Consider the following 15,454-nt stretch of genomic DNA (forward strand, 5'->3'; position numbering starts at 1 on the left):
TTATTCCAAATACCCAATAAAAAGAAAAACAGGCATTTCGGCTCCCAGTGGAAAGACAAGCCCTTGGTACAAAGATCAAAAGTGGGCTTCATAAATAGTGATCGCCGTTCGAGATTAGTTTTCTAATCGCCTTCCCTTCTCGTGGCACAAGGGCGCTTCAAACGTGTGTGTGCTGAACCATTTCTTTGCTGAACTCCTAACTAACACGACCCGGCGATAAAAGACAGGAAAGGGCCCAGACTGAGAGGGCGATTGACGCTTTATCGCTACGAAGAGGGGGCGGCTGGGCAGCTCCTAGGAGCGGGTCGCTTTGAATAAAGCGGCGGCGGCGATTGGCTGCAAAGCACGTGGTGCACGCCTCGCAGGAGAGCGCCGGGTTGCTGCTGCTGCTGCCCCGGGCGGCGTGGGGCAGAGTCCAGCCGCGGGTGCAGCACCCACCGGGGGTGGGGAGGGAGGACTGAGGGGGCGGGAAGCGCCAGGGGCTAAAGTCTTTCTGGTCCACTGCCACCGAGAAACCCTACGGCCCGGCTTTGCCCAACCTGCGGTGTCCCCGGAGTGTCCAAACCTCGCCACCGTCCTCCCTCCAGATATCCCACCCGGCGCGCGGGCTGTGCGTGCCCACGGCGCGTGCCGCGGACACCCGGCTCGCCCCTCGCCGCCCTGTCCTGAGCATCAGGCGGGCTCCTGCAGCTCGGAGCGCACAGCGAGGGGCTGCGCTCCCCGGCCGAGGATCCCTCAGCACCCGGCTGGGCTAGAGACGCAGACACACCGACGCAGGAAAACTTGTTTTATTCGCGATCCCCGAGGGTTGCAGCTGCTCTTGGCTGAGATTCCGCGTGCGCTTTGTCTCTCTCCACTCGCCACAGCCCCCTCCCCCGCTTCCTCTCACGACTAACTCCCTCGACACACTCTCCTCCGACTCTTGTCCTCCTTCCCTTCCTCCTCCTCCTTCTTCTCCGCTGGCCGCATTCACGCGCTTCCTCCCTCCCTCCCCTGGTGTCACTTTTTGCCTACGCGCCCTCTCCCCTCCCTCCCCTCCCCTCCCCTCCCCTCCCTCCCCGCCGCTCCGCTTATAGCCGGGCGCTGGGCGGCCGGGCGCAGAGTGCTCGGGAAGCCTGAGAGGAGGCGGCACGGCGGTAGCGCTGCAGAGGCCGAGTCGAGACGCCAGGCGGCCGCCGGCGCGCAAGGCGCTTTCCAGCTCCCTCCCGCGAGGGTACAGCCCGCCTCCTTCAGCGGCGCCTGCAGCCGGGGGCTCGCTCTCGCCTCCGGAGCTCACTCCGGGAGCTGCTCCGCGGGTGGCGGGCGCAGAGTCCGCGACGTGGGGATCGTGAGGCCGCGGCGATCCGCCCGCGGTAACCAGACCGCGAGCCAGAGTTACATGCGCGCTCCCTTCGCCCGGTCAGTCGCTGTTGCTTCCTGGGGCTGAGACGTCCGCTCCGTCCCCTCCCTACCCGGTGACCGAGGCAAGAACCCAGCCGGTCGTGCACTGTGTCTGGTCGCCACTGTTGTAAGTCTCCCCTACCGCCGCGGACCTGTTGCGGGCGCCGCCGGGTTTCAGGGGCTGCCTGGCCTGCGGGGTGTGATCGCGAGGGGTGTGTGTGCGCCCCGGAGCCTGGAGCTCCGACTTAGGCGGCGGTGGGGAGCTGTTCTCGGGGCGGAGACCTGGTGTCCACCGCTGCCCTCCCACAGCAAGAAGAGCCGGGCATTGCTGGAGGGGGCTCCTCTCGGTGGCGCGCCGCCCGGGCGAGCTGCTGGAGAGCTAGGAGCTGAGCCGGAATACGATCAATCCCCCCCGCCCCCCCCCCCCCCCCCCCCCAGCGGAAAGAGCATTGTCGAGCGCGCGGGATTGTTGGTCCACGTTGCACCCTACCCGGCACGGTGAGCAATAGGGCCACGCGCAGACACCCCTAGTGAGGGCACGTTCACTGCGGCCAGATGTCTGTAGGGAATGAATGAAAACTGGTTTCTGAAAAATTAGTTTTTTCTCATGGAAGTATTCAGTTTTACCATGCTTAGTTTCGAAGGATAGGAATTGGTGGGCAGGGTGGAGATGAACCGTTGAACTTGGCGTGTGTGTGGTGTCGCCCTCACAGGCATGGCCAGAGTGTTAAAGAGCGTTACAGGTGTTATAGAGGACTGTATAGTAAAATGCTTTTCTTGTTAACAATCTCTTTATAATGTTCCGTTGTTATCAATAATATGAATGTCCGAGAAAATCTGCCTAGTTTCTCCTTTGATTGCATTGAGATCAGGTTTAAAACCCAAAGAAATGTGACACGCCGCTAAGTATTGGAGGCCCAGAGCCTGGTTAAAGAGCATTAAGTGAACTGAAGTTACTGTAGCTAGAATCTCTTTTGATGTTCACTGGTAATAGCAGCCCTTTTCCCCTTCTTTGTAGAGGCAGGTTAAGTATATGTGTGTGTGTTTTTGCTACTTAACTTGGCATGCAAATATTATTTCTCTGGGGACTTAATAAAATGCCAGAAGGATGATTCATTTCATGTTGAAGGTGTGTTTAGTGGCTGTATACGTGGTTTCTGCTGACGTTCTCACATTTGCATAATTTTAAACTAGAAGGCAAGTCGTTTCCCTTGGGTCTTCAAGTTTACCTTTTATTTTAATCAAATATTGCTGCAAGATTGTTGGATTTTGACTGACACACTTCTCCCTCTGGGTGGCATCCAAGGTGACAGGCTAGGCTCTTTCTGCTGGCTTTATGAACCTACCTGGGAAATACAGGAGCATAAACACAGGATGCAAAGAGATGCAGATCCTATATCCCAAGGTCTTCTAAACTGTTTTGTTAAGCGTAAGCCTAGCTGTGAGTGTTGTTTTACACTGCTTAGGGAAACGCCTTCCGGGCCGGGTGGGTGTAATTCCAGCTCAGTCTGCAGGCACTTTGGTGCTTATGTACCTTGTGCAGCCTCATTCTTCCGTCAGAGCTGCATTCACTGTTAGCCGGAAAGAAGGAAACTTTTTTTTAAAAAATTAATTAATTAATTAATTAATTTTTGGCTTCGTTGGGTCTTCATTGCTGTGCGCAGGCTTCCTCTGGTTGCTGCGAGCGGGGGCTACTCTTTGTTGCGATGCGGGGGCTTCTCATTGCGGTGGCTTCTCTTGTTGCGGAGCATGGGCTCTAGGCGCATAGGCTTCAGTAGTTGTGGCGCACAGGCTTAGTTGCTCCGTGGCATGTGGGATCTTCCCGGACCAGGGCTTGAACCCCTGTCCCCTGCATTGGCAGGTGGATTCTTAGCCACTGCACCACCAGGGAAGCCCTTTTTTTGTTGTTTTTTAATTGAAGTATAGTTGGTTTACAATGCTGTTAGTTTCAGGTGTACAGCAAAGTGATTCATTATATATATATTATATATATAATATATATATACTTTTTTAGATTCTTTTCCATTATAGGTTATTACAAGACATTGAGTATATTTCCCTGTGCTATACAGTAGATCCTTGTTGGTTATCTATTTTATATATAGTAGTGTGTATATTTCAATCCCAAAATCCTAATTTATCCCTCCTCCCCCTTTCCCCTTTGGTAACCATACGTTTGTTTTGTCTGTGAGTCTATTTCTGTTTTGTAAATAAGTTCATTTGTATCTTTTTTTAGGTTCCACATATAAGCAATATCATATGGTATTTGTCTTTCCCTTACTTTGTATGATAATCTCTAGGTCCATCCACAGGAGGAAGCTTTGGAGGTTGCTTTGGAAGCATTAGCTTAAAAAAAAAAAAGCATAGCTACTCATTTGGAATTCTTGCACCTTTCTGTATAAGGCATAGGAATATTTATACCATCTTTTGAGGTTTAGGCTTAAAATCTTTCTCAAAGAATTTCAGCTTGAATGTACTAATGCAAGTGATGACTACAGCAGTAGAACAGCAGGGATGCTAATACTGTTTTAACACATTGGAGAACCTAGTGTATTCACGTAGGGTCCTGTCACTTGCTCTTAGGAGCATTGGGCATTGGGTAAAATGGACTAGACCATAGAGGCTTAGCTTGAGGGTTGCGGTGATGCTTGCCTTCTCACCATTTGTCAAAGCCCAAGTCACTGTGGAGACTGATAGGTGCTTCGTAAAGGCTTCTTAACACCAGAGCCCTAGGACTCTGTTGTTTATTTTCTTCCACTAAGTCACGTTTACTCACAGTGAAAAGTTACATGCCCAGAATGAAAGAAAACAAGTTGCAACTCCTAATAGTATGAGGCCAGTGTGTCAAAGGCAAGTTAGGTACCTGCCTCTGTTGTTTTCTGCGCCTGCCTTGCTTCCGCTGCTCAGGTTGAAGGAAACTAGCAGGCCTTGGGTTTCAGCTCTGCCCTAAGGACTGGCTGTTCCATGTTTGGAACAGATACTGTAACCACGCAGTTTACCCTCCTGGGATAAACAGTTTCCCTAGGAATCCTTTGACAGGCAGGTTCTTGAAGCTATTATTTCTTTGAAGTAACAGAAGGGTAGGGTGAAAAAGGAAAAAGATGGTTCAGTTTTTGAAGACAGGTGATAGGCATGTCCTGTATCTTTAGCCTACAGTTTGATTACTGAGGAAAGCCAAAGAGAGCATTCGGTTCTGCTATAATTTCCATTTAGATACTGAGGAAAACACTCTAGTCAGCAAATAAATTCTAGAGTGGCCCTAAATTAACAATGGCAGGCAATACACATACACACACACGTGTGTGTTTTGATTTAGATAAAGTGACATTTGCATTTTGGACTCCCTAGATGCAGGTGCCAGCGTTTGCAGGTACACAAGAATGGCCCTGGTGATGCCCTGTTTAATCAAGAGAGATGGGTGGATACATCCTTTGTTCTTGCAACTGGTTTTCTAAGATTTGATTTAAAGCAGGGAGAACAGAACAACAGAACTCCTGACTTTGCTACTCAAAATATTCTTCCCTTTCTGTGCCCGAATCGCCACTTTGGAAGCTGTCCGGAGCAGGAAAGGGGAGTGGTGACTGTGGCCAGAATCTATCCTGTTTCCACGATAGCTTGCTGATCAGTATATGGTTGTGTTTATATTGGGGCTCTTTCAGGATGCTGTAGTGGTAGAGGTGTCTAGTTACAAATTATCTGTAATGATAAATAAAGGTTTGGTCATTTTAGAAGTTGGCCTAAGCCTGTGGTTTTAATGTTACATTTCCCATTTACTGCACTTACTTTGGTAAGGCACTGGGTCTTACCAAAGGAATTCTTAATGGAATTAATTAGTAGGTATTTGTTTTACACATGGCTTTATGATGCTTGCATAGGGTATTAAAGCCTGTGCCCATCCCGGCATTACAAGAGCTGGAGGCCTGGCATTTCAGGTGGCCAGCCGTGAATCAGCTGGACCAGGGCAGGGAGCTGTGAGAATGTGACCTTGCTCCTCTTGGCTTCTGCTGACTTACATTCTCAAGGACTTCAATATCCTGCAAGTTGGCAATCAGGTTTTCCAAGATGAACCTGCTCTTAAGCAGTGCTTGTTTGTTTTTTTTTTAAACAGTGTATAGTTTAAATAGCTCAACAGTATTATGATAAGTGTCTTTCCTTATAGGTAGGTAGCCGTCTCTGACTTTGTATAGGCCTGACTGTCCAATATTCAGAACAGCAGGGTGGCAGGGCCAACAGCGAAGTGTTCTGTTTCCTCTGTCCAAAACAATTGCTGGTTTGGTTCGGCCGTTCTGAACACTGAGAGCATCAGGCTCAATAGTTGTGTTTTGTTTTTCAGGAGTGGAAACAAAATGTCCGTCAGCGTGCACGAGAACCGCAAGTCCAGGGCCAGCAGTGGCTCCATTAACATCTATCTGTTCCACAAGTCTTCCTACGCGGACAGTGTCCTCACTCACCTGAACCTGTTACGCCAGCAGCGTCTCTTCACCGATGTCCTTCTTCATGCCGGAAATAGGACCTTCCCGTGTCACCGGGCAGTGCTGGCCGCGTGCAGCCGCTACTTTGAAGCCATGTTCAGCGGCGGCCTGAAGGAGAGCCAGGACAGCGAAGTCAACTTCGACAACTCCATCCACCCGGAAGTCTTGGAGCTGCTCCTCGACTACGCTTACTCCTCCCGGGTCATCATCAATGAAGAAAACGCGGAATCGCTCCTGGAAGCTGGCGACATGCTGGAGTTTCAGGACATCCGGGATGCCTGCGCTGAGTTCCTAGAAAAGAACCTGCACCCCACCAACTGCCTGGGCATGCTGCTGCTGTCCGACGCGCACCAGTGCACCAAGCTGTACGAGCTCTCCTGGAGGATGTGTCTCAGCAATTTCCAGACCATCAGGAAGAACGAAGATTTCCTCCAGCTGCCTCAGGACATGGTAGTGCAGCTCCTGTCCAGTGAAGAGCTGGAGACGGAAGACGAAAGACTTGTGTACGAGTCTGCAATTAACTGGATCAGCTACGACCTGAAGAAGCGCTACTGCTATCTCCCGGAGCTGTTGCAGACGGTGAGGCTGGCTCTGCTGCCGGCCATCTATCTCATGGAGAATGTGGCCATGGAGGAGCTCATCACTAAGCAGAGGAAGAGCAAGGAGATCGTGGAAGAGGCCATCAGGTGCAAGCTGAAAATCCTGCAGAACGACGGCGTGGTGACCAGCCTCTGTGCCCGGCCCCGGAAAACCGGCCATGCCCTCTTCCTCTTGGGAGGACAGACTTTCATGTGTGACAAGCTGTATCTGGTCGACCAGAAGGCCAAAGAGATCATTCCCAAGGCCGACATCCCCAGCCCGAGAAAAGAGTTCAGTGCCTGTGCAATTGGCTGCAAAGTATACATTACTGGGGGGCGAGGGTCTGAGAATGGAGTCTCGAAAGATGTCTGGGTTTATGATACCCTGCATGAGGAGTGGTCCAAGGCGGCCCCCATGCTGGTGGCCAGGTTTGGCCATGGCTCTGCTGAACTGAAGCACTGCCTGTACGTGGTCGGGGGGCACACTGCTGCCACTGGCTGCCTCCCGGCCTCCCCCTCAGTCTCTCTAAAGCAAGTCGAACATTATGACCCCACAACCAACAAATGGACCATGGTGGCCCCTCTCCGAGAAGGGGTCAGCAATGCCGCAGTGGTGAGTGCCAAGCTCAAGCTGTTTGCTTTCGGAGGTACCAGCGTCAGTCATGACAAGCTCCCCAAGGTTCAGTGTTACGATCAGTGCGAAAACAGGTGGACGGTCCCGGCCACCTGTCCCCAACCCTGGCGTTACACGGCGGCAGCTGTGCTGGGTAACCAGATTTTTATTATGGGGGGAGATACCGAGTTCTCCGCCTGCTCTGCTTATAAATTCAATAGCGAGACTTACCAGTGGACCAAGGTGGGAGACGTGACAGCAAAGCGGATGAGCTGCCACGCTGTGGCCTCCGGAAACAAACTCTACGTGGTTGGAGGGTACTTTGGCATTCAGCGATGCAAAACTCTGGACTGCTACGATCCAACGTTGGACGCGTGGAACAGCATAACCACGGTCCCGTATTCGCTGATCCCTACTGCGTTCGTCAGCACCTGGAAACATCTGCCCTCTTAAACACAATGCATCCTAAAGAGAGTGAGCGTAAGGTAAGAGCCAGTTTAGCTGTAAGTATCCGTATAGTTGAGCTAGCTGTGTGAGCCCGTACATGAGTGAAACAGGCTCCATACATAGCGCATCTTATAGAGGTTCTACATGAACTACAAATAAGAGCACTTGTACCCCGGAACTTAAACACTTGTGTTGACCACAGCTGCAACCCAACGTAAGGCAGTGCTTCTCAGCCTTTATTGGGCCTCAGAGTCTCCCAAAGAGCTTTTTGAAACCTGCCCACTCCAGAGGCTGGGTTTCATTAGGTCTGGGTGGGACCCAGGCATTAGCATTTTTAGAAAGTTCTTCAGTGATTCTAATTACGGCCAGGTTGGGAACCTTGTCTCCCGAGCCCTCCCTGTGTGCCGGCAGCTGGGCTGTGTGTTTCCCATGGATCATTTCATTTGGTCCCTACAACAACCCTGTGGGATGTTATTATGAGAGCACTTCGTAGATGAAAACACCTGATGTGCACAGGGGTTAAGTAAGTTGCTCAAGGTCATAGGGCTTAGCAGGCGGAAGGGTTGGTCAAGACATCAACCCAGGCAGTCTGGCTCTAGAACGTAAGCACTTGAGGTCGCGCCGAATGGCTACTTAATAAACTTCACATTGTTATCACCCCAGGAAATAATTGTAGATTTTTAAATTTAACTTCCTCAAACCCTTTTTAGAATGAAGTGGGGTTTAAAAAATTGAATGCTGAAAATTATTCCCATTGTATTCTGTCCAGAATTATTCATTAGCTTATTTTAAAGGTTTTTCCTTCTACCCCCCCCCCCCACAGATAGCCCCCTTTAGGGCATTTATTAACTTTTGAGAAGTCTAGGTCTGTCCTTATAAAGGTTGCACCTGCATTGTATAAGCTTGTCTGATGTATGGACACACGGAGCCATCTAAACTGCCCTTCCTGCAGCTTTTCAGAGTTAATCAGTCAAGCTGACCCCATTGTCAGGGCGAACAAAAGTTGTGTTTCTGTGTCATATATCTGGGTACATAATGGTTGTCTTGTGTACTTAAGAGTATATAATACTCTTGGCTCAAATAATTAATAGGCCTACACAGTTCAGGGTTCGGGAAGCTAATGGCCGCTTTGCTGCTGTTAAAATAAAGCATTCTCAGGATTGGCCCCGGAATCACTTAAGCGTATCTAAGTGTAGCACAGAACACATGGATTGATTTGTTTTGGTGACTAATGGGCTCATTACTAATAATAAGAGAATAAAATTTAAAAATCTGCTTTGGAGGAACTGCTGGGAAAATGAACTCCTTCCTTGGAAAGGTTTGGTTCTGTGTTCCCTAGTATGTTTCACACCTTTGAAGGGGACCTTCTAGCAAAGAGGGGTTTGGACTCATTTGTCTTTTCTTTCCTCATCTCTTACAGCTCATTTAGAAACACCAGTAAAACTGGCCTCCCTTTCACATGTAATCGTTCTGTTTCTTTCATTGCTTCAGTTATCTCCTCCAGCCCATTACAGTTAGTACAGTTCTTAGTAATGTAATGTTTTCCTGGACTGAGACTCCTTCAAAGGAGCAGGGACTGTCAGAACCGTCCTCTGGGGAGCAAATGGGGCTACAAACTGGTTTTTGCAGCCTTGCTGGCATCTCAATAATCCTGAATAAACAAATGCTCTGAAAGGGGTTATTTCATTTGCGATATGAATGCATTACTCAACTCTAAAGAAGGTTTAAAGGACCTTCTAGGCAAAAGCATCAATTAACAGTGCACTAAACTGGGTGTTAGTCCAAAACTGACTATATTTGCATAGGAGAGCCTTAAAAATTGCCAGTGATGGTGGCGGTACATCCAAATGGTAACTGGCTGGCATCCTTGGAAGTGGCTGGCATCCTATATGTCATATAGGTAGAAAAGAGAGAGACCACATGTACATTCTGTTTCTAGCTGTGGAGTCTGGACCTCTCTGCACATCAGAGATCTCCTTTGTCAAATGAGTGATTCGAATTGTGCTTTCCTTGAGATCTGTCCCAGTTCAGACTTGGGTGAATTGATAAATGAGGAAAAAGAAAAGAAAGGCGTGAAAATACCTAGCCAGTGCGTGGTACATATTAAGTGTTCAATACTCGTATTAGTTTTCTTTCCTCCCTTCAATTTAGACCTTAGCTCGCGGTGGAATTAGCTTTGTGTGTCATGCGAAAATGAGGTTTCTTTGACTATTATCAGCTTGTTATCTTTATACTTCATTTTTGGTACCTCCTCTCTCAGCCCAGAGTGAGTATGTTGGCAAACACTCGAATTCACCCTCTCCTGGGTATTTGAACCTAATCACACATGTCCGGTCCCTGGGAAATGGAACAAATAAAGTGTTCGGTTATATTCGAAACAACATCCCCTCTGCCCTTGGTGCTCTTAGCCAGAGAGTCAAGCACAGAATAAGGAAATTCGACAGGGCCAGGTTCGCCTTTTTAAAGGGTGGCGTGGAGCTGATCAAAGCCACTGTTGGAGTTTCCGACGGAGAGAATGTTGGTTTAAATTTCTAAAGTTTACTACACACAAGATAGCGTTAAAACACTTGAGCCGGATGCAGTGACTTAAAAGAGGTGCCGTGTAGGTATCAGTCCTGAGCTGCGGACGCTTCCGGGACCTGGCTTCGCCCTCCACATGTAGGTGCTACCCGAATTAATACAGTGTTAACAAAAGGTTTCCCTAGGTCTAAAAGCCTATCCACCAAGGAGATTTTAACTCTCTCCAGCTGCTCCCAGCTGCCGGGAAGGGACAAAGAGGAAATTACTTCTGATTTCGCTCCATTTTCATGGTGCTGTGTGGCCCCCAACTTGACGGCGTTTGGATTTTGGTTTGCTTTGTTCCCGGCCCCCCTTTTTAGTGGTGGTTTTGTTTGGGGGTTTTTTGTTTTTCTGTTTGAGTGTGCAACATCTTCACATTTCATATTATCACAAGATACATTCTTTAGGCCTAATGTTGCTGTAGGGGTTTCAAGGAGGTGAGGGTGGGCGATGACACCCGTAGTCTAAGGAATGTCTTGAAAGCTTGAATCACCGTTACGAAACTGCCAAAAGAAACAACTAATGAAATGGATCAGACTTCCGGACACACAGGAGTAAGAAGTCAGTGCAAGGGATGAGCGCCCCTCCTGAATTCCCTCTGTCTGTACTTCGAGTTTCAGCACTGGGGCTGCAGACTCTTATGCTAGGGCTGGAAATGGGCTCCAAGAACAGACAGGGTGAGCATTTGAAAGACAAAAGCCCTCTGCAAAGTCTCCTTCTGTAAAATTAGACTTAACTAAACGGGAAGGATGGGCGGTGTGGGAAACAGCAGCTCCCATGAAATGTGCAGGCTTCGTGGTTATGGCACCTTGAATTTATATTCACGTTTGATGGTGGTTGATTCTGTAGCTAATAACACTGCATACCACAGCCCGAGTCTCCTAAGTGTGGACTGATGAACTTGGAGAATAAACTCCAGCCCTGGGCTGGTGAGGCCTGGTATGCTGTCATGTGAAAGAAAGCGAGACTGATTTCTGCCGTAATGAATAGCAGAGATGCATTTAAATAAGAGGATTAATATGTCTGCCTTCTATATGGTGAATAAATTTAATTTGGAATCCTTTATGGTAAATGGGCCCAAGGCGGGTGGGGGGGGGTGCGGGGAGGGGATTGGCCAAGGAATCTCTTGTGACCCTCTGGTGATCACTTTACAGTGGCTCTGTTTAACTGTGGAGAGGAATTATGAATGTCGGAAGCAGAAGAAGGCAACTCGTAACAGCACCTAGATGTATAGGTTTGAACTTTAAACGTATATATGTTTAGGAAAGAAGCAAAGATCTTTCTTCGGATACCACGGTTTTTGTTGGGCCATCTGCATGCATGAATGCACCTACCGAATGTGTCATTAAGACCTTTGGAAGCCATATTGACCTACTCTGTCCCAAGTTTAATTTTTTTTTCAGATTTTGAGACTAACAAAACATTTTCCTTTTCCTCTAGTTTAGCTGACTCCATCCCTCAATGAGACAAGATGGGATCTCTACTTTGCAGAGGCCAAGTTGAATGAAGAGAAAGAAAAGGAAAAGGAAAAGAAGTTGCTACAGTCCAATCCACCACACCTTGTAAATGCTTCTAACTGGACTTGAAGGAAGGGGGGAGGGGGAGGGGGGTGGGGTTTTCAGTGCAAGAGGCACATGGTTTAAATATGAATGAACGAACCTGTGATCTAGTCCTTGTCTTGTAATTGTGGATTAATGTCAGCATTAATCAGCCCCTCAAAGGGAGAGAAAAGCCGGCCCTTTTCCCTTGCTGTACCATATTCAGCATTTGATTTCCATGGGTTCCACCATTTATGTGTAAAATTTGAAATGGTTGTCACCTCTCTCTGAGGAGCAAGCTTGAAGCCTCCACACCAGCTGCTGTTGGAGATTGAAAGCCCGACTGGGGGGCCTGGAGGGACGCTTGCTGGGCTGGCTGCAGAGTGAGGACCAGTGGACTCCACGACAATCTCCGAGGGGCTGTGCTCCCCAGGAACGTTTCTGAACAATGGGGCCATTGTTGTAGCTGTTTGGTAGATGTTCTTTTCTATTTATAAGTGACTTTAAACTTTCCCTTGGCTGGTAAGAAACTTGTTGTAGACTTAGCTATTTATTGTTTGAGGCCTGCATGCTGAAACGATGCTTGCAGTTGTCTTCACGTGTATGGACGCGTGTGAATGGTTGTACGTTTTGCACAATTTTGTGGCTGTTATGATGTGCTCTGCTGCACAAAAGTGAAAACTTTGGAGTTACAATTAGGAATATAACTGGAGGGTGGGTTGGGAAGGGTGGGGGGTGGGATTTTGTAAATGTCAAGACAGGGAAGGATTACAAGACAGAAACGTAAGTTACATCCTAGAGGTAGAGAAAGCATGAAGGTCATTTTTCTCAGACTCATCAACTTTGACTGGGGTTTTGTGGGCTGTGGTCCTGCCAATGGCTCCTGGGGCAAGAGAAGGCTTCTTTCTGCCCTTCTCCTTCCTGTCCGATTCACTCGCTTCAATCTCAGCTACTGAAACTTGGAAAGGACCAAATCGCTTGGCAGTTGTTCTTTTGTTGTTGTTGTTGTTTTTCTCCTCTGTGTAACATCCTGAAATCCTGGAAAATGCTATGGACTAGTTCTGTATATAGGGCACAGGTAAAGGCATTGTCCAAAGTTTATTTATTTATCTATTTATTACCCTATGAGAATGCTTGGCCATAACCACAGTTAACAGGAGAAAACGAAACACTCACCGATGGAAATTAATTCACTCACCGGATTTACTTGACCTGGATGGGTCCTTCTCTCTTCCTGCTGTAGGGTTTAGCAAGTGCTAAAAGTTCTCCAAGGCAATATTCACATGGGTACAATGTATACTTTAGTGCTCCCTCTTAGGTAAGTCTCTAAAAGAACTCTTTGGTGCACAAAAGTGACACATATGGCCCCCAAACACCAAAGAATTGTAAGCAGTGGCCCTTGCTGAGAGGCTTTCTGGGAGAGTTGGGAATCAGTTGTGAATACGTTCTTTGCTAGTTCAAGTGCTTGTTTCCTAAACACGTGCCGTGATAGTTATTAGTGGTAGACTCATAGGTGCTTCCTCACAGGTGTCCGGGGAAGCTCAGCGTTTGCAATTCGCACTGCTTTCGTTGCTGTTTCTCTCATTACCGTATTTTAGAAAATAGGGTTTAAGACCAATAACCTTTGACATCGTGTGTTTGCATCGTCTAATGACAGATGAATCCTTCACATTTCTCTCCACCTGAATATATTAGACTAATTGTACATGTCTGTTCGTGCCGTGAATAAATGGGTTATAGTTGGACCAAAATAAATGAACGGTTGGAATCAAAGGGTCTCAATACTTTGCGGTAGTCAGCTCCTCACTGCTAGATGTGTTCTAATCCAGCGGTCCCCAACCTTTTTGGCACCAGGGACCAGTTTCGTGGAAGACAATATTTCCACGGACGGGGGTGGGAGGCGTGGGGAACGGTTCAGGAGGTAATGCGAGCAGTGGGGAGCGGCGGGGAGCCGCAGATGAAGCTTCACTCGCTTGCCCTCCGCTCACCTCCTGCTGTGCGGCCCAGTTCCTAATGGGCCTAGGACCGATACCAGTCCACGGCCCGGGGGTTGGGGACCCCTGTTCTAAACAATGCAAACGTCTGATTGTACCCTGGCAGTATATTGTAGCGGTTACAGCTCCGTAGTTTATGATGCAAATCTGCCAACATGTGGGTGTCACTGCGTGGCTTTTGAAAGCAGGGTGAATTTTTTGCAGTTGTTTCAAAGTTGTGGTCTGTCCTTGAATTCTCTATTAATTGCTGTGTGTGAGCCAGAGGGAGCTGTGGTCAGGGTGGGCCCCCAGCCTGCAGGGAACTTTCTGGACTCCCCGCTCTTTGAATTGATGGAGGCATTTGGGCTCACTACTTGACCATTCTCACCCTGTGAAACGTCCTACACTTTGAAGCAAATACAATTCACAGCACAGTGCACACAAAAACCTTGGCATAAGACAGAGAAGGTTCTTCTTATTCTGTGGACTGGTTGCTGTGGAAACGGATAACAAAGGGCAGCCTTCCACTTCTGGTATAATTGTGTAGCCCCCTTTTCTCTGGGCTTGACACCTGTCTGAATAAGAATGATTAGAGCTGAATAATATCCCTCTCTTGACTATTGAATATGTGGTTCACATACAAAACTGTATAAGTTGAAGAAGTAAAGTGTTCGTGTTCATATGTACTTGTTTGCTACTACATTTTTGAGGTTTTGTAAAACTGTTATTTTTTTTTCACAATGTGAAACTGAAGGTCAAATAAATTATTAGAGATTTTCTCTTCATCGTGAATATGGGTCTTTATTTGAATACAACATAATTTTAGGCACTGAAAACTTGTGCTTTTTCTAGTTTAATCCAAAAGAGGAGCATTTCAAATTTTTTTGGTTGTCTTCTATTTCACCATTTAGTTACGTCCATTTATGAAAGCAATTTTGCACATTAAATCATTTAAATTTTTGACCTTTTAGAATATTTAAGCGAACCAAAACTACCTCAGTTAGGGTTGTTGATAGCTTAGAATATAAAGTCATGTACTATGCAATGATGAGACAGCATACTTAGTATGTAGAAGGAATTTAGTTTCTATACTCATCGTGTGGGATATATTTTGTTAGGAAAGCTGTGAGAGAAGGGGCTGTAGTTCAGTCCTCTTTTCATCTGACATGACCTTAGAATCATTTCAAGTGAGTGGGAATATGTGCACATTATTTCTCTGAAATGGCACAGAAAACCACAAGTTTAACCCCTCTGGTATACTTAGCTTCTTCCAAGTGGAAAGCCGCCATCCCAGCTGGCTCATTGTAAAGCCAGAGGAAGCCTCCTTCTTCCACCTCATGACGGCTTCGTGTCACAATGAGATGCTCCTTTATCACTTAGGGTGGACCCCTTGTTGTTTTAATGGGCAGAGCAACATTGGGCATAAGCTTTTTTGGAGAGAACATAAATACTACCTAATTAGAAATCTAGGAGATCTCACAAGTAGGCAGAATACAATTACCGCCCTTGGACTTGGACCAAGATGCCAGAGCAGATGCCTCAGGTTTTACAGAAGCATCATTCAGTCCTGTGCTGGGTGAGGCTGGTCTAGAGCCAAGCTTTGAGAATAAATGACTCTGACAAGAGTCCTCAGACACCTTGGTGCACGGTGCTGACGACCCATGGAAACCCTGTTGGTGACACCATATATGACACCAGTCCTCAGAAGGGTTGAGAATAATTCATGTAGAGATGATTGGGAACCGACTCTTCATTCTCGGGAGTTTTTTTTCTTTATCATCTCAGTTGGGATGTGTAGACAGATTAAAAGAAGATACTTCAAATTCCTAATTTTCAGTTGTTTGGAAATTTCAGTTCATTCAGAGGTTCACGTCACGCCAAGCAGCGGCTGTAT

The 15,454-nt window shown here is 47.6% G+C and overlaps 1 protein-coding gene across 1 annotated transcript; it reads left to right on the top strand.

Annotated features, from left to right (window-relative positions):
- The first annotated feature begins 1,049 nt into the window (after window positions 1-1,049).
- ENC1 (ectodermal-neural cortex 1) lies at window positions 1,050-14,345 on the top strand. Its single transcript, XM_027100836.1, has 3 exons — window positions 1,050-1,507; window positions 5,714-7,528; window positions 11,490-14,345. The coding sequence occupies exon 2, from the start codon at window positions 5,727-5,729 to the stop codon at window positions 7,494-7,496; it is 1,770 nt and encodes a 589-aa protein (XP_026956637.1). The 5' UTR covers window positions 1,050-1,507; window positions 5,714-5,726; the 3' UTR covers window positions 7,497-7,528; window positions 11,490-14,345.
- The last annotated feature ends 1,109 nt before the right edge of the window (window positions 14,346-15,454 follow it).

The sequence above is a fragment of the Aethalodelphis obliquidens genome, unplaced genomic scaffold (genome assembly GCF_003676395.1).
Source record: "Aethalodelphis obliquidens isolate GAN/ISIS:26980383/991018 unplaced genomic scaffold, ASM367639v1 scaffold4, whole genome shotgun sequence".
Classification (NCBI taxonomy): domain Eukaryota; kingdom Metazoa; phylum Chordata; class Mammalia; order Artiodactyla; family Delphinidae; genus Aethalodelphis; species Aethalodelphis obliquidens.

Bases quoted from the DNA above. Each gene is read 5' to 3' on its own strand.
- ENC1 (XM_027100836.1), top strand. From the start codon at position 5,727: ATGTCCGTCAGCGTGCACGAGAACCGCAAGTCCAGGGCCAGCAGTGGC.